General features: G+C 42.3%; 1 protein-coding gene across 1 annotated transcript in view; it reads right to left on the reverse strand.

Annotated features, from left to right (window-relative positions):
• Positions 1 to 19,078, reverse strand: part of MGAT5 (alpha-1,6-mannosylglycoprotein 6-beta-N-acetylglucosaminyltransferase) — a 603,388-nt gene that overhangs the window by 125,036 nt on the left and 459,274 nt on the right. The window contains exon 11 of the mRNA XM_085647328.1: positions 16,420 to 16,553. Within this exon, the coding sequence (XP_085503454.1) occupies positions 16,420 to 16,553 (134 nt within the window). The remainder of the gene's footprint in view (positions 1 to 16,419; positions 16,554 to 19,078) is intronic.

Genomic DNA, 19,078 nt, shown 5'->3' on the forward strand with positions numbered 1-19,078 from the left:
TGATTGATAATCTATGGAATCACTGAATATTTAAAAAAATGTCTGCAGGAGAGAGGATTCTTACTGCTGCTGCACAACCGTAGCAAAAAAAAAATGTTTAGTATTGCAATGTTTTTCTGTGTGCTGCAGTGAAATCGATCTAAGGAAAGCTTCAATTTAAACCAATCAAAGGAACGGATTCAGTTTTGACAGACTGAAAAAGTTTGGTTTACAAAAATCCTCATGACTAGATGTCTATTACCAGGACTACATTTAATGTGCTATTAGTACCACTTGTTAAAATGACAGCAGCAAAATGAGGCCCTGGCAAAATGTGAATCACATTTCTGTTACCCAGACTATAGCTTTGGCTTCAAAAGAGTCTTATTTTAACCGCATAGTTCAGCGGACCAAGGTGTCTAATGTGGGTTGAATGGCGACCCGTTCCTGTCAAACTGAAGAAGAAACTGAAGAATAGTAATAGGAAAAGGAAAAACATGTTTGAACTCCAAGTTGGTGCGAACTGCCCATCAGATAGTGATTCATTTTTCAGTGAACAAAACAGGATGGCAACAAGAAAAGTATCCTCGAAGAACCCCCAGAGGAGAACATGGCAGCCGGCATGTAGCGGGTCGCGGAGGCTCCTGAAGGTCGGGAGCAAAATGTGAGTCTGATCGAATATCCAAATGCCTAAAAATAACCCGGTAACCCTGAGATCAAATGAGAGGTGCGACGTGTTGATTTAATAGTAAATAAATCTGAAAACTGAAGAGTCTTCGAGGACCCTTACCTGACTGGGCGGACGGGACGTGTGGTGTTCGTCGCTCTGTGGTCGCGGTTTTGCAGTGCAGTTCGGTAACCGGCGTCTAGCGTTTGGCGGGGAGGCGGGAGCCAGCGGTGCTCTCGGCGTGTTTCTTGCGGGCCTGGAGGTGACGGCTAGAGAACCCCCGGCCTTGCCGGGATGTCGGGTTGGCGGAACTTTTCCGGGCGGAGCGGCTGGGAGGCTGCAGAGTTCGAGCGCGCCCTGGAAGCCGATCTGGGTACGAGCGGCTCGGGAGCTAGATTGCGGGAGGAGGGCTGTCGCTGTGCTTCCCTTCCAGGGTGGCAGAGGCAGCACAGCCGAAAAAGCAAATCAGGTGCAGCTCCTGAGTAAAACGGTGGAGGAGCAAGGAAGGGGGGGGTTCGTGAGCGCGAAAAGTGCTGCAGTGTCCCTGAAGTGCCCTGGTTTGGCAACAAAGGTGAGATTGGGGCTAATCAGTGAGACTGTATGCCAACAGATTTGACGAGCAATGGTTGGAGGCAAAAAAGGTACTCTTTAAGGAGTACTAAGTTAAAAACACATATGGTGGATTGTCAAGCAGGTGCGGACTCAGAAACTTTAGAAAAGGTGGAAAAACACCATTCTAAACTAAATAAGAAACCGGTATCTCAGAATCAAATTGTAAAGGATACAAGTCCGGCGAAATTGAGAATCCCTAATAAGAAAAAGAGTGCTGCCTCCTCTAATGGCCCCCACAAGTTAACTCCCTCCTTAAAAAGCTATTTTAAAGTAGCTCCCAGCACATTAGTATTAAAGCCACCAGATCGGCCAGTTATTTTGGATAAATCAGATCAATTGTCTAACTTTCCTATTGATAATAGATACTCTCCTTTAATGGAGGTCGATTTTTCAGCAATAGAGACGGCTGATGGAATTGATAAACCTGACAATACTGTGGTGGTGGTGGTGGAGAGTGCTTTGGAGAGTGTTTTGAACAGTTCAGAAAGCTCCACAGGGACATCAGGAAGACAGCCTTTTCAGACATTAGAGCAACTCCAAATTAATAAGGACCAGCATGATAATGCTAGTACTCAAGCCTCCGGAACATTGTATGAAGATTCTGGGAATTCAGGAAACAAAACTTTGTCAAGCTCTATGTATGACATGTTACAAGTCCTGGTTAAAGAAGTGAAAGAAAGATTTGTTACCTTGGAGGGCAATCAAGTGGACATTAAAAACTCTTGTGAAAAGCTAGAAGCTAAATTTGATTCACTTGCTACTAGACAATGGCTCTAGAACTATCTGTAACTGAGCTAACGAACCAGGTAGAAGAACATAAAAATATCATAGTTGCTTTAAAGGGAAGAGATCTAGAGACACAAGACAAGTTAGAATCACTAGAAAATGTTCAGAGGCGAAACATACGTTTTCTCAAAGTTCCGGAAGGAGTAGAAGGGACCAAAATAAAAGAATACGTTGCAAAATTGATAAAGAAAGCAACGCATATAGAATGCTCAGAGGAGGCTTTAATGGCCGATATGGAGAGAGTACATAGGGACCCTTTTAGGCTCAAACCTAAAAAAACAAGGCCAAGGAAAATTTTAGTGCATTTTTTGACGTATACTCTGAAAGAGGAAATTCTTAATAAGGCACTAAAATTAAATTCTTTCATAGTAGATGATATAACATTTCAGATTAGATCAGATGTCTCTGCAATCACGGCTTCAAGGCAATGGGAGTTGGGTAAATTGTTGGAACCTTTCAAAAAAGTGAGTGCTACTGCACAACTAAAATTCCCAGCCACATTGAAAGTAATGCACAATAACAGCTTGAGGAGTTTTAGAAGAGTTGAAGAGGCTGAGTCCTTTTTACAGTGCATCTCAGGGGGAGAGCAAGGAAATCAAAAAGAATAATAACTAGGTTATGGATGAATGCAGAATTTAACTAATATGCTCCTGACCTAAGAAGAGGTGTCCCGTAGGCCTAGGTGGAGGCCAAGGTGGAGGTAAAGGGGGGTTCTCTGGGGGGGAGGGCACATGAGAGGGGGTGGGGGGGTGCACTGGGTGGGGAGCAGTGGGAAAAATCATAAAAAATAGTTTAGGTCCAAAGCGCCAATTCATCATAATAGAAAGTTCTAGAAGGATTAGTGATCAAAGGAATGGACTACCCTATGGTTGATCAGAATTTTAGGTTGAAGGTGCTTTCCTGGAATCTCAACAGTTTGAGGTCAAAATATAGAATGGAAAAAATATTCCAATACCTAAGAGACGTGCCAGAGCAGATCCTCATTCTGCAAGAGACGCATCTGTTAGAGAATGAGTTTAGATCTCTTTGCAAGCCTAGAAAATGGATTCAAACTGTTGTTTGCACTTCTCAGCAGCACCCCACTAAGGGAGTTGCTATAATTTTTAAAAGAAAATCTGCTATGTCTCTTGAGTATAGTACGGTAGATAAAATGGGGAGATGGGTTATTGCTGGGATCAAATGCCATACATCCAAGTTTACAGTGGCCGGATTTTACGGTCCAAATACAGATGACCTAGGACCTTTGTCTGATCTGTTGTCTGAGTTACTGAAATATACAGACCCGTTAATCCTGGCTGGTGATTTCAACGCTGTCCTGGACCCGACTCTTGACAAATCACAGAGTAGTAGGGCCATTGTTAATCATAAAACGGCAGCCTTGATCAGAAACACAATGAAACAACTTGCATGGTATGATGTGTGGAGAAATAAGATGGGTAAGAATAGAGGATATACTTTTCATAATAAAAAATACAATCATAAATCTAGAATAGACTATTTTTTGTTGAGTTTATTGCTAAAGAAATGGGTTCAGGTCATTAACCATGTGGGGGAACATCTCTCCGACCACTCTGCTGTCTCTCTAACCCTTAATATTCCGGTTAGGTTAAGCCCCAGAAGATGGACGGTAGAATGTGCCATCTTTCTAGAGGAAGAATTAATTGAAAAATTAAGATCAGAAACAAGGGCCTTTTTTCAAACAAATTTGGGCAGTGCCCCGATACAGATCGTTTGAGAAGCATATAAATGTTTCCTTAGGGGTCTAATTACATCCATACAGTTTGCTAGACAACAAATAAGGGGGGTTATGCCTACCAGATTTAGTTCTATATGCTAGGGCTTTCTCTTTGAGAGCAGGTAAATTACTTTTGGATATTCCGGATGATTTGGATGTAGGACTGATGTTTAAGACGATGCTTTTAGACATTGACAATGGAAGTCTAGGTTCCCTATATAAATATGGGGACCCGAGATTTTTTTTTAAAGTCCGATTAAAAGTATTACGGGAATTTGCCGCTACATGGGCAAAGGTCAGAAAAGCTCTGAAGATCAGCTATTTCGGTGCTCTCGCTCCCATCTAGAATGCTCCGGGCTCACCTGGTTGGACCAGAGACTCTAAGTCAGCTCCCCTGATAGATGCTGGTCTTCGATGCTGGGGTCAACTAGTATCAGGAGAGTCTTTGTTTTCATGGGAAGAGTTTTCTTCGCTTACAGAGAATAGACTCTCAAAGTTTAAGTATTGGCAATTAAGAAGCTGGCATCAGAAATGCGGGTTCGAGGTGGGCAGAGTAAATGAATTAGAAAACGTACTCTGGAAACAAATTGGGAAAAAGAAGGAGATATCAACTTATTATTGGTTAATGCTGGACCTGGAGGATGGAGAATTCAATCTACCGACGGAGTTGTGGGGAGAGAGCTTGCCTGGTGTTCATCTGGATGATATATGGCAAGTATCTCATGACATTTTGTACACTACGGTGCAGCCTGCATATCTGAGAAGGAATCATATTTTTTGCGTCCACAGAGTGTACTGGTCTCCTAATAAACTTGCAAAGTTTTCGAAAGGTCCAACACCAAAATGCCCAAAATGCCTCCATACTGAAGCAGATGGTATGCATATGTTCATGAATTGCCCTAAGTTACACCGTTTCTGGGAGGAGGTAAATAAAAGTATTGGAGATATACTAGGTTTAAATTCTCAGGTAAGCCCCCTTTTAGTATGTTACCAGAGTATAAGCTGCTTTCCAGGTGTGAAAATAAGTTATGTTTATATTTGATTTTGTTGGCGAGAAGAGAAATCTGTAAAAAGTGGATAAAGGATGTATCCCCAACCCTTTTAGATTGGGTCATTTTGATAAAATATACGATTAAATTAGATAGAGTTAAATTGGAAGAAAAACATCATGAATAACAATAGGGACAATAGTTTAGACTTTTGGGGACTGTGTGAGGCTTGGTTGGGAAATTGTGATCAATGAAGATACTGGTCCAATGATTAAGCCTTTACACTATATATACTTTACCTCCCTGGTTCTGTAGAGTGCCCAGGATACAGAACAGTTATATAGCGAGGTTTTGTGTAAAAGCATCTCCAATTGATTACAGAGCGCTCCAATTGGTGCTATCTGAGAGGGAGGCCATAGGAGTGATTCAAGCAGCTCTGACTCATTATTGGCGAATGAGGACTTAAAAAAAAAAAAAAAAAAAAAAGAAATGTATCCTCCATATAACTCATCATCACAATACTTTCTTCGGTGCTTAGGACCATAAAAGTACATAAATCAAACAACGATACAGTACAGACAAGCAGAATAAAAATACATTAAAATATTCAATTGCGAGGACTTGTAGAGCCTTATAATGCCTGCGTCTTGATGGATTGGATGCAGGCTGCTTTCTGAGCTGGGAAGACCATGCCACAGCTCTAGTTATTTTAATTCCCAGGTCATCAAACTTGATAACCTTATCTAGAGACTTTCCATCAAGCATTATTGTGTCCCTAAATGAACCTCTCTTTACTTTAGTCTCTGTACATCAATTTTTCATATTTCTACTCCATCCCCCATATAATATATAAGAACCCAGTAACAAACACAACGCCTGACCCCCCCTGGAACTCTGACCAGTCATTTTATCACATCTTTAGGAATATTCTCCAACAATAGGGTCAGGCACGCCTGCCTAATTCTGATAATCACACTGTGGCACCCCAATTTAAAAAACTCTCCCTTTATTCTGTACACTAGTTCCCAAACTTGAACGTAGCACACTAATTCAAGGGCCAGTCATTCCTAGAGAGAATGACACACTGGGGCTCCTGTGACTTGGTTAGCAAGGGGGGGGGGCACAGGCGACACTTACACAGGACCCATTTATACGTTAGTTGGATGTGGAGGTGAACTGCATTTCTACAGTATTTTCTCACGAATTATTGAACAGAATTGGACCACAAATGTAGTAGCACTCTATAATACCAATGAGAGCATGACTGGAATGTGTTGTGTGTTTGTGTGAAAATGCTGTGCCAAGCATTCAACTAAAATAGAAGAAATTCTGGCATGCCAAAACATGTTGAGAAAAGAAAATACCGAAAGCTCAGCTCGCACCAGCATCCCGATAAATTCCAACGAGACAAGCAGATCCCGGATACACAACTTAATTATAATTTGAGGGAGAAGCCTCGCTTCTGGCAAGTAGGAGTAATACGGTTTTGTCGAAATTGCCAACAATATTGATTTTTATAAAGAAAAGAGGCAGGACCTGTTTAGTTTAAATTAATAAAAATTATATTATACATATGACAAAAATGAAATAAAACAAAAAAAACACTAAAATCTATTAGCACACTTCCCCTTCTCTTAGGTTGAGTTCAAATGATGTTGCTTTGATCGTGAGTAAAAAAAGTAGCAAAGGCCACAGACGGAATTTTCACCACATTAATGGGAGACGTCAGGTGTCCCACGCCAGGAGGACAGCGTGAGTGAGTCCTAACATTTGAGGAAGTATCACTTTTCATTCGGGACCTTACATTTCTGCTTCTTTCATCACAGGCAGGTCTATCAGCCCGAGTAAGTGGAGTGCTGTTGTTTAACAGTCAGTGCTTACTGGTGTCCCAGCTGACAGGAAACTTGCCAGATATGCTTTGGATCATGCCTTCTATTTTTGATTTTTTTTCATTTCAGTATATTTTTTTATTATTTTACTTCTTTTTTACAAAATATGACATTTAACATATAACATGTACTCTGCATCGCTTGTTGTTACAGGGCAGCACAAATTGGCTGGATTAGTTTGTAGAAACAGTTGCTGTAGGTTGACCGCCCCCCATCCGCTGTGCTCGTATGGGCAAGAGAGGAATGGGAGGGACAGGGATAGGGACTAGAACAGAGAGAAAGAGGAGAAAATAGCATGCAGGGAGATTTTGTCTAAACGCAATTGTCTTATGAGGGTTTCTTTCGAGGTAGATATACTAGGCCTATTCATGGCGGCTCATATAGGTCTAGGAACTTGTCCATGGATGCCCACATCTGCCTATTGGGTTGTCTCCATGGTGAATCACGTAGGGCCACTGTGTCCGCTCCTCTGAGATACGTCACCCAGTTGAGCCATCCCTTGAACGTTGCTTTGGAGATGTCTTTCCATTTATTTAGTGCCATTTTGACTCCTGGTGACATAAGGAGGTCCAGTAGGTCTCTGTCTTGTTGGGAGTCTGTATCTGTCTTAATAAAGGCAGTTATCAGGGTGGCAAACTCTGTTTTAGAGTACAACCTAGCAGTTTGTTTAAAAAGGTGAAGATCTTCTCCAAGAATACTTTGACTTTGGGACAGTAATATATAAGGTGGGCCAGGTCCCCCTTTCCCTTATTGCAATTCCAGCACTGGTCATTGGTCCTCAGGCCTTGGTGCGCCAGGGTCCAGTAGATTTTGTGTAAAGTCCAGAACTTTGTCTGAGCTAGTACCAGGGATATTTTGCTGTGTGTGGGGGAGGTCCATAGCATCTGTATCTCTTTTTCGCTGAGTGTGTCTTTAAGTTGGGACTCCCAGTATTTGAGTGTCTTTTCATTAAGTTTAGTTGAACTGGGGCATAGTAGTGATCTTTGCTTTAGATTTCCACTTATAGGTTTGATATGTTTGGTGAAAAAGAGACCCAATACCCCAGAATGATTGGAGGTTTCAGCTTGTAAGACAGTGCACCCAGATCCTGGAGTACAGACCCATCCTAAACATTTAAAATTCTGTGACCTAATTTCGTACATTTTTGTGTATACTTACCATTTGTGCATTACCTTAGTTTTTTGTACGAGGATTTAGCCCCAAAAAAACGTCAAGGCTTTTTCATTGCCAATCTGAAGTTTTCCCTATGTTTGAGAGGAGACAGGCCAGGAATATATAAATATTGGTGTAGGGGTTCATTTTACACCTTTACTTAAAACCCTATCATATATTTCAACACTGGAGTGTTAAAAGCTCAATTTAAGAGAATGTGCAGCAAAAGCCTATAAACGCAGGTATAGGACTGATGCTCTCCACATTAAAAAATCCTAATCCACTTCCCCTACCGTTCCAGAATATGTGGATTGGGCAGTGGAAGAGAGAGGTAGGGGCTATGGACCAGGGCATAGGAAATCGCGCTCCCCCCGCAGCTCACAGTGTCATTGAAGCCTCAGAAGAAGGGAGGAGGAAATTCTGCTCAGCTCTTGGGTCTCTAGCTGAATGAAAAAAAGTAGTTTAGCCAAGCCCAAGAAGAACCAGAGGCTGACTTCAGACTCCTTGCATGTGTGTTGCTGTGTATGCTCAGCAGTTAACAGCTGTGGCCCTGATTGTGGTTGTAATTGTTGAACAATTACAGAAAGAGCTGTGAAACAAAGGCTTGGGAGCCGTGGAGGCTTCAACCTCCCCCATTTCCTGGAAGGCCTTAGTTTCCTAATTAAGACAATCCACCCTCATGGAGCGAAATGCTCTAGAAGACTTAAAGCCGGCCGAAGTGATGCTATATCAACCATTAAAGGCCCGCTTCCCAGTGCTTAATTTGAGCTGGTGGTTTCTGGTGCTGGACAGTGGCCCAATTGTCAAAATCAGCACTTATGACAGTCTGCCAACTGGTGGCACTGTTTGTCTAATTTAGAGACGTGCACAACAACAGTTCTTTTCAAATTAAATAAACATTAAAAATGACTAATACCTGCTGCCCAAGCCATTCTTATAACTCTGGGGACCTTGAATAGTCTGAACTGTCACATTTGTGGGAGTGTGATTGGTGGAAACTGAGTTGATAATGTCAATGGCCGCACTGGCAGGGGCAAAGGGTGGTGCAATCAGTCATGGCCTCCTGACGCGATCCCTGGCACTTATTTTTTTCTAAATTAAGCACTGCCGCTCCCTTGTTATAGGTCGTCACCTTCGGTTCAAGCCTTTAATGTTGAAGTAGGCCTTCAATGGCCAGTATAGCACACTATGCCGGGCTATAAGGCTACACTAAAAGCATCTGGTCTCCTTCAGAGTGTGGAGATATTTATCACAGAAACAAGGATTTCAAGTATTGCCACGGGAACAAATACTGTCCCTCAGAGTTTCATATGATGAATTGATCCCTTATTTCCCTGCTATGCTACACAACAAGATTAGAGAGCATACTACTGTGTATGGAAGACTATAGTGGAACTGGACCACACAATGCCATATATGGTTATAACAGCCAAAATCTGCAGCATAGACTGTTCTGCCAAAAATGCAAATGACTTAACTCCTATTTTTCTTCTGAACATGTGGAGATTTGCTACAGATTTCAAAAATGTCCAGCAGATTTGTTCTATCTTCTAAAATTAACTGGGAGAGCAAAATCATCTAAAATGTGAAAATAAGGAGGAGTTACCCTATCCAAGACAGTAGTCCTATAGAGCAATCTAATACAACGTAGGTAAACAACATTGCTGGTATTTCCAGGTGTTATTGTAATGGCAGCTCAGGGGAGCTTCATGCTAGGCACAGTGAATCCTACAAGAAGCTGCCTAGTCACAGTAACTAAGTCCCCCAGTGGAAGATATCTTCTAACTGCTATGACGGACTGTGTCACGCACTTGTGGGATCCTAGTGTGGCACAAACACTCAAAAGTGACATAAGGTAAGGTTTGGTGGAGTGAAGATACCCCAAAATGCAAAATGGAGCAAAGTTGACAAAAGATGCGTGTTGAAGGAGCAGTTCTGGACATCTACACGTTCCAAGGAGAGTGAAAAGCCACATGTGCAAGTGGCGCACAGTACCCACATAATTCAACCAATTTGCATTCTACACATTCAGAAATATTGAAAATAATGGAAATTCGATGTAGGTGATGGTTATTTTGACTTTAGATGAAGATCATTGTTTCTATTTGCTTGCTCCTTACCCGCAGATGTAAGTTTTCTCCGCAGATTTTTCAAAAGTATTTCTAGCAAATTTTCATAGATCTCACTGAGCACTTAAGACTTCTTCAAATCATGGTGAAAAATCTGTAAATGTTTATAACAGCTAGCCTAGGGATAGGTGGTAAGATTTTGGGACTGGCACGATATAGTGCTAAACGATGTTACAACTTGCACAGACATGATCGGCACATTAATTGATTATTATTCAAGAAATACTAGAAACTGTGTCCCAAAAGACTTTGTTCTGTTTTCCAAAGACGACTACTGTGCTGTTTATAACCCACAGTCCTAAGAGAATACTGCTCAAGTAGCAATTATCTGTTAGAGGGAAGATAAAAACAGTAAACAAAACGGTACAGCTGTAAGCACAGGCAGACCACGGCTTTATGCAACAATATCTAGTGTGACTTGGTTCCATGGGCATTTATAATAAAATATCTACGAGAATTTCTCTTTCATACGCATACAGGCAATTGTATTTTTACATTTGGAAACTACACAGCCAGTAAAGCCACAAGGTTCCAAACACCAAGCAAAAATAATTTCTAAGTAAAACAGCGTAAGCTCATTAATTTAAGGCAGTTGTGAAACAGAACAAGCGTTGGCAAAGTCAACAGCTTTCGCCATTGGGAGATCTATTGGCTTTGTGTATTTTAATTAAGGTGTGTTGCACAGCACCATAGGCTGCTATGCAACATGGCTTAAAGTAAAGAAAAAAGAGCTATGAGGAGGAGGGAGGAAGCAGAAACACAATGGACAGTAGGAGGACGAGGCTAGCAACACGAGGTAAGTGCAGGAGGACGCAGCAGCAACACAATAGACAGCAGGAGGAGGGAAGGGGGAGGGAGGTTGGGGCAAAAGCTTGGAATGGGGAAGGGAGCAGAATGGACAGCGGACCAGGGTCGGACTGGCCGTAGCGGGCACCAGCATTTCCCCGGTGGGCCGCCAGGGTGGGGGCCAGTTTTGGGCCCCTGGGGGCTGTTTTTGTTACAGGGACGTTTTTGCGGCATAGCTGCAATAACGGCCCTGTAACAGAATCGTCCGAAACCGGCCTTGGTAAATAGCTCTGCTATCCCCCCCAACCCCCTTGGGGGGGGGGGGGCCCGAGCACTTTGCCACAGCTGGATTTTGGTTCCCAGTCCGGCCCTGCAGCAGACACATGCACTCTTATACAGTGCATAGGAAAATGTACATGCAGGAGTGTGCAGCCAGTGGAAGGACTCTGACCGCAGACATGAAACCATGACTCGTGGCAGGGACAAACAATGTAAGCGCATGGAGGAAGCATGAGGCAAACAGGGGGTGTGACCAATAAGAAGCAAAGAAACCAGAGTGACGTGGAAGACAAACAATGGTAAGTAATGGGAGGGCTCTCAACCCTTTTAAATTAATTTTTTTGTTTACGAAAGATTTCGCCAATAGCACGTTTGCTGTCTCAGATAAAAATTAAGCAAATTGTTACCAAGGCTATAATATTTGGGCCTATGCATTAATGGAACTAGAGACAAGTGCAGCTAAAGCCTAGAACTCACTAGACGTTTCCAGCAAATAGATATTAGAAATGAAAACATTAAAATTAACTAAGCATCGCTTAGTGACCTTTTGAAGCCACAGGGTTTTTGTGTGTGTTTTGTTAACAAGATGGCGAGACTGAGAAGGAAAATTAAAAGTTGTGGTGTATGCAAACAAAGGGGTATTGTCACTCCTAAAGTAGCAACCGGAGTTGCCAAATGGAGATAACTTAAAGAAAGGCGTTAGCAAATAAAGCGGAAACTATTAAATTGGCATTAGCAAATAACAAAGCGGAAAATATTGCATTGTTGCACAATTCTTAACCTGGGTCAACAGAGTACGAGGGCTCAGCATGTCTTAACGACGCAAGTAAAGCATCTGTTTAAGCATATATCAATCGTAACAACAAAGACCTTTCACCAGATATTTTTTTATTGTGTGTTCAAAGCTGAATTCTCTTAATTCAATGTACTGCTAAACCTTCCTTGCAAATCAAGAAAGTTTCAGTACAGGTCTCCAGGTACTGAGGCCACTATGCGAACGTGAGCACCGGAAGCAGAAAACTCAGTCTTCTAATTGCACCAGTTAATTGCGAATGCTTGTGTTATAACCTATTGTTGTTGGTGCATCTTCCTTATTATTGTTCTGTCCCTTGCTGCTCAGCCATGAGTGATGTCACTTGAAATGTTGAGTGTGGGGGACTGGAGGAGTTGGCAGTTGGAAGAGATGGGCTGAGCAGCAGGGAGGCTGCTCCTGGTGGGGCTTTACAGGAGATCTACATGAGCTCTACATGAGCTTTACATGGACTTTGTATCTCAATAAATAAACCTACAACTTGTTCTACGTGACCTGTCTACGAGACAATCTTCATTTTAGCACCTTCCTACGTCCTCAAGATTCCTCAAACCGTAATGTTATACAATTGGAGGTTTTCAAATATCAGAAATAACAGTGCACAGCAGAACACAACAGTTCGAGACCAATTCTCCCCACAAAATGTTAACATGTCCAATCCCCCTTTCCAGGGATTGCAGTTAATTCTGATTTCTTCACTGGGAAGTAGCTCCCTCTAGCTGCAGGTAATTTTACTTCTAAGCAAGTCCATGCTTTTTAAGAGCCATGCTCCCCAGCGTGCAAGCAAATATACCACGGGAGACTCAGGTTTTAAAGTTTGACAAAGGGGACATGTTGGAAGACAAGGAAGAATGTTTTCAGCCTTCTACAGTAATACATTGAAGGTGACTGGAACCACATCTGGAGGGATATTCCACTATTAATGCTCCAAAAAGGCAGCCTCTTTAAAAGAAGATGCAACTTTTTTTTTTTTATTTCTTTAGTTTCAACTTCTTGTACCTTGGATGCATGGAAGTACTTTGGCATTTGAATACCTTTTATTGCGAATGTTATTGGAGCTATTCACACAGGCAACTTATACTTATGATTAAATTTACGTGTGTAAGTTACTCTTACACTTTTGAATAACTTTACTACTTTTGGCTACTCATCAACTGAGTGTTAAGCTACACAAAATTTTAGACTTAAATGTCTCCACCCACTCAGTTTAGGATTGGAGTCAAACTAATCGCCATTAAATTAATATTGTTACTACATGTAACTTACGTGTACACCTGAAAGAAATCTGACCAACCCGACTTAATCCTGTTAACCACATAAATACTGCCCATAATATAGGTTTTTGTGTGGGGAGCTGTGTATGTGGCTGGGAGGATAAGCTCTAAAATGTTCCATGCCTCAATTCTAGCCCAGCGACAAAGGTTCTACCAGCGCATGCTAAACAGTTTTCCCAGACGGGTCAGGACACCCACTGCACTGCAGCGTATTGTGATGTCTCACCAGAATTAAGCCAGCGCTGCATTTCTCAACTGTGTATCTGGACCCCATTAATGCGTACAGTACTGCTCAATGACCCATTCAGTGATGATATTCAGCTCATTCCCAGAGAAAGGGAACCCTTACTGTCATGCTCCTCAGCCATATTGGGGGTCAAGATTTTTCAAAAGAGAAGTAGGATGGAGGAGGAGGGTGCTTGAAGGAGAGGATGACGCAGAATGTCTACAAAATATGCAACTTCCTCTTCCTGTATGTCTTTTTCTCTTTGTTGTAGAAAAAAGTCCCCACCCCACATATGGAGGATAGCCTCCACATATAAGCGGAGGCTCCGAATGCGGGAGGGAAATACCCAACATGTACTGCAAGAACTCAAAATATGATACAATGAAAACAAATCAAAGCAGGGATGGTTTGTGTACTAAAGTATGAGCACCAAGTTAAAATTTGAGTAGGTTTGCCCTAAAATATGAGTGTAATATGTGAAATATCGAGGTTGCGTGTTGGTATTGATAATGGTCACAGTGAGAAATTGAATCCTTTTTTTCAAATTGAGTATACCATGTTAGTTGGCGACATTATGTGAAGTAAACAGAGTTGTCTCAGGATGGTATCCAAGGACAGGGTGTTACTTGCCCACCATTCATCACTGACAATAGACTATCCCACCACATGAATGCAGCAACTAATCTATCAACTCAAGAGAAAAAACGAGTTCATCAGCTGATCCCAAACCTGCATATCCTGACCTCTGTTCTGTACCCTATCCAGTTTACCTGGATGCGGGCGTAGATCAAGATCTATATGTAAGCCATGTCATGCGGTGATGCTGAACAACACATAACCGGCAAAAACATTATCGCACACAACTTCTGGGAGTACAACAGTAACCCCACAGTCCCTGTACAGTCAAGACATCTGAACCACGACCTGAGGACCCCAAAAGTGTATTTAATAATGACTCATGTACCTATGTGTGCCCTATTGCATCTCTGCTGCGATACAGTAGTTAAAAGTCTGTAGGGTAAGGAGATGGGGAGTAGAGGCATACCCAGCATCATCTGCAAAAACAAAAATGGGCTTTTTATCTTAAAAAGGGGCCTCTATTCTAATTGTACTACATCATGCCTAATTACATGTAATGTAATTTATTTCACGGTAATGTGTGCATACTCAATTGTAGTGATTTTGTTTGAGATTTCCCCCCCGCAGGTACAAATGCTGGCCCCTTGTGAGTTGTCTTCCTTACTAATAAGTCACATCACCAAAATCCCCAGCAACCAAATGAAGTGCAAGAGGAGACTGTCGGAAACTGTAGCGGTCACATGTGCTTTGAGGAAAGACAGCATCCACAAAGCAAGGGGGAGAGGAGTTGGCCTAACGGCTAGGGCGGTCGACCTCGAATCTGGGGAACTGGGCTCGAGTCTCGGCAATTACGCTGAAAATCCTGTGATTCTGGGCAAATCACTTATTTCCCCCGTGCCTAACAAAAAGAATATATGAATGTGTCCTCAAGTAACGCAACTGGTGCTATGTAAAGTGCTCTGATACCCGATTCGGGTCAAGTTCGCCCTATATAAAACTTCGTAAAAAAAACCAAAAAAAACCCTACATCAAAGAGAGCCTGCACATTGATGGGGTGCCAGTGGTGTGTGATGTGATAAAGATGTGCTGTGCTGTATGATTAGGTTGCTAAAGTGTATGTGGGTGCAGTCAATTGCACTTAGTGCAAGAGGAAAGTGGGTAAAGGCGTAACATTTCTATGCACACTTTGCATTTCGGCCAGTGACTGTGGAATGGCGATAAACCGGTGCACATTTCTGTTTATGTATCTCAGTGCCCGACGTAAGCATATAGGCTAGCGTACCTGCGAGATGCCAATGTTGTGAGAGGATTCCCTCTTGAAAGATCCAGTGGCCGTGAAATGGAATGTAGCCACTGTTCTCACATAGGCTCGCACATCGTGGGAGAGAGTGGTGAGCAGTAAGTGAATTAAGCTCCGGCTCCAAGACAGCAACTATGCCCACCATCACATCAGGGGAGAAGCGGTATCTGGCAATGACAGCTTCGCGGGACATCCCAAAGATATTGATCCTGAGCCTGTAAACCCTCATGTCCTAAAAAAAGGAGCCACACCTACAAAGACGTTCACTGACATAGTGAAGGCAAGAAAAGAGGCCTGGTATATGGGTACTGTGCTTGTCAGGATTTGTCGGTTTGGTTCTTTAAGATTCTGCTCTAAGAAGTGATGTAAAAAGTTTTTTGAAACTGGTGCAGATGAAGACAGATAGTGCAAGCAGCAAGAATCCACAGAATACCCAGCAGCTCTCTATCCTACAGAGAAGAGGAAAGTCTTAATACATAGCTCACTCTCGCACTTTATTCTATTTTCTAAGCCCCTCTAAAGATTATATTTACTCTGAAAAGGCCTGGGGTTGGGGCTGGGGCCATGGCCAGTATTGCAGACATTAAATGATGCATTGTAGCCTCGGGCAGCAGGAATAACCCCGTGCCTCAGTAGATAGGACTGGGGGAGGGAAGATAATGATCTCATAACCCAGAGAGACACCATGATTTTCATTACATCTACTGGTAGGTGCCTTCCTGCTAACAACACTATTAAACTGCCTTTTAAAGTTACAAGTCCTAAAAAACTGGAAAATACAGGTTCTATGCAGTGGCTAAAGTATGTCTAAATTTATTTTCATTATTTTCCAAATATGTCACATTCTAGTGCTTAGATCTGAATATAAATAGTAAGATGCATCTACTCCACATGGTCATTCGGACTTATTTCTGGAAATGATCTGAAGTAGTAAAACATGTTTAGGAAGTACAGGTCTGTTCACCGAGGACACTTTGGGTAGTTTCACGTGTGTGCTTTTTCTAGCAAGTCAAACACATACCATGTACACAAACACAAAAGGTAGAAGGATACTGTATGAATTGTGGTGCTTCAAACGATGTTTTTGCTGCTAACAGTTGCAATAATCTAGATCATCACAGCAGGGGTCACTCACATATTTCATATTCACAGATACACAACACCATTCCAACAATATCATATGCTTTTATGAGTACACCGACAATATATATTAAAAATAAGCTTACTTTCCAGAAGTTGTCAACCTTGCCATAGACAAGCGACTGGTTCTGCCTTTTGATCTCATTGATGTGTTTGATGTCACTCGAATTAAGATGTTGCTCGACCACAAATCCAAGGAAGCTGTTATCTGGAGTGTGAGCTGTTGGATGCAGAAGAAACGGTTAAGTGAGCAGCGCAAGGTTAAATTCATTTAACACGACTATACAAAGAAGTTGATTTCCTGGTGTAAAAGGCTTTTCTATACACAGTTGGCACAATACCCGTTGCCTTGCAGCCAACAATGACATGATATTGCTCACAAATATCCATATATCTGAAACCTGGATTCTTGTTTACCGCGTCCCCATCATTGTGTAATACAATAGGCTGAATGTAGGCATCATGTTTTATCAGCACAGCACCCGGCAATGCTTCAAGTCACAGCTTGGATCATCCCTTCCACCTGCTCTTCAATTTTGACAAAACCTCCATGAATACCCGGCTTTCCCAACAAAGACCTAAAACCTGAAAGGACAGCTCAAAAAGAGGCAGCCTGCAATGGACTGGAACAGGGCACTGAGCATCTGCCAATGATATGTGTGTGCACAGCAGTGATAAGATGCTCCCATTATATTACATTAGAACAGTTTTCATATTTCATTGACTTTTACAGCAGGAGCTGTAGCTCTGGAATACAAAACGGAGAAATAAATGGGCTTTCCGCGGGATGCCAGCCACCTGGCAAATTGCTGATAATCCAACGCCGGGACAATATATCAACAAACAAGATGCACGCATTGTTATAATGATCTACTGATATGATCCCATTCCTTGCAGAATGCTGGTTTACATGACAGCGAACAAAACCTATCTATTATACACTCTGTGCGCATGTCTGCCACATTTACGGCATCTTTTTGTCCTTCAAACACCGACCTTCAACAGACCAGCCACTTCTCGCACTTTAGCTGCTACTGCAATCTCTGAACTGCCTGCCCACAAGTATGTACACATTTCTCAGCCACTTTTTGGTTGCCACCATGCCTATTCTTGCTTAACAGGTCTTGATGTTCTTTCTCGTCCCAAAATGTAATGTGTTGTGGGCATGTGAAGAGAAGTGACTAAAGGCCTTACAGGGAAGATGAACAGGGAAGGCAATTTACAAAACATTATGTGTTTCTCGTTGGTTAGCTACAAATGGGATGAGAATGAGTGCACGTCTGGACCCTACAAAAAGCCTAGAATAAGCTAAAGGGTCAGCCTGTCTATGGCACCAGTTTAAACCCCTCTGTCTTCTGAGTAGCCAGCAATCTGTGACAATCCGCACCCAACGGTCTGTGCTCTCAGAAGAAGGGACTGTGAGCTTCTGATACTGTTGGAAGTCTGACATGTTCTTCCTTGAGTGACTGTTGAGCTTCCATCCTCTAAGCCCTTCAGTGGTTTGGTTGTAACCTTGAACCATCTGTTCTGAAATGCTGTCGAGGTAGGAGGAGGTGTTCGGTCCACCTACAAATTATAGTAGAAATCATGTAATGGGAGATTTATGTTTCAAGGCTCCCAGACACATTAAGGAAAGGAAGCATGACAAGACACCCACAGTAGTGGTCAAGCAGTTTGGCCTGCAGAAGCTGTGGCGAGTGCCCAGTTTCTCCAAAGGCTTCCGTGTAGATCCAGTTTAGTTCAGGTAGTAAATCATGCAGTTATCTGAAATGTATAGGGTCAGGAAGAGTTGAGGGTGAAGGGGTGAATGTGGCTCCTCAAGCCGGCTTCTGCCTCTGCAAAAAATGGGTTTTACCAAGAGACCTTTCCATGTTGGCAATCCAATAAGGTGCCAAGTCCATTTGTCATACAAGGCCAGGCACAACTAATCAATGCTTGCTTTACAGTTTGCCCCTCTATGCCAACTGCTTTTTGTGTTTGGCAGATATATAATTGCGGCTCATGGTCTGCACTTCTCAGGCCCCAGGCTATCTGCAATATGATCTTTCTGCAATATACAACCTAAGTCGATAAGGCTCACATTTAGACGTTGACTACCATTTCCAGGCTTAGTTTCTCAGGCAAGTTCTGGAAAATACTATTCTCTATCTCTAGTCAGAAATTTACAAGCATGAAGACATAAGCTCTAGCCTGCAACTTTAGACAGACATCTACAAGCCTACCACAAGTACCTGTCCTACATAAGGGGTTGCACCCCTTTAGGCTTTTATCTCATATGGCATTTTTCTATGATATTTGACATTACATTGCAAAGTACAGACATCTGCAAAATATGTTCATTTGGGGGGAAAGTTGCAGCTTCTAAAAGTCAAATTCACTTTGAGAAAATGTAGGCCCGACCTCTGTACTCATCTCTGAGACAAGGCGAGGACCAGGATCTACTTTTGGCCTATTTATGTAAAGTTTGATTCCAACATGTGTTAAAAATTGAGCAATTGTCATGTAGGTTCCTTAAAAGGCACCAATTGACAATGCCATAAAATGTCATTCCCACCTGTATCTTATGGGTAGAAATATAACGTTATGCACCTTCACCTAACCACTTAAGTACTCGGTTTCCTACATAGGAAAGACAGACCACGCTGTGCAAATTTCAGCGAACGTGAGAAAAAGATGTGCTAAAATTTGTCACTACTACATACCCAGGAGTTCCCCAAAGAGCAGAGCTCACATTGGAACAGACGC

Source organism: Triturus cristatus, chromosome 3_2, assembly GCF_964204655.1.
Source record: "Triturus cristatus chromosome 3_2, aTriCri1.1, whole genome shotgun sequence".
NCBI lineage: Eukaryota > Metazoa > Chordata > Amphibia > Caudata > Salamandridae > Triturus > Triturus cristatus.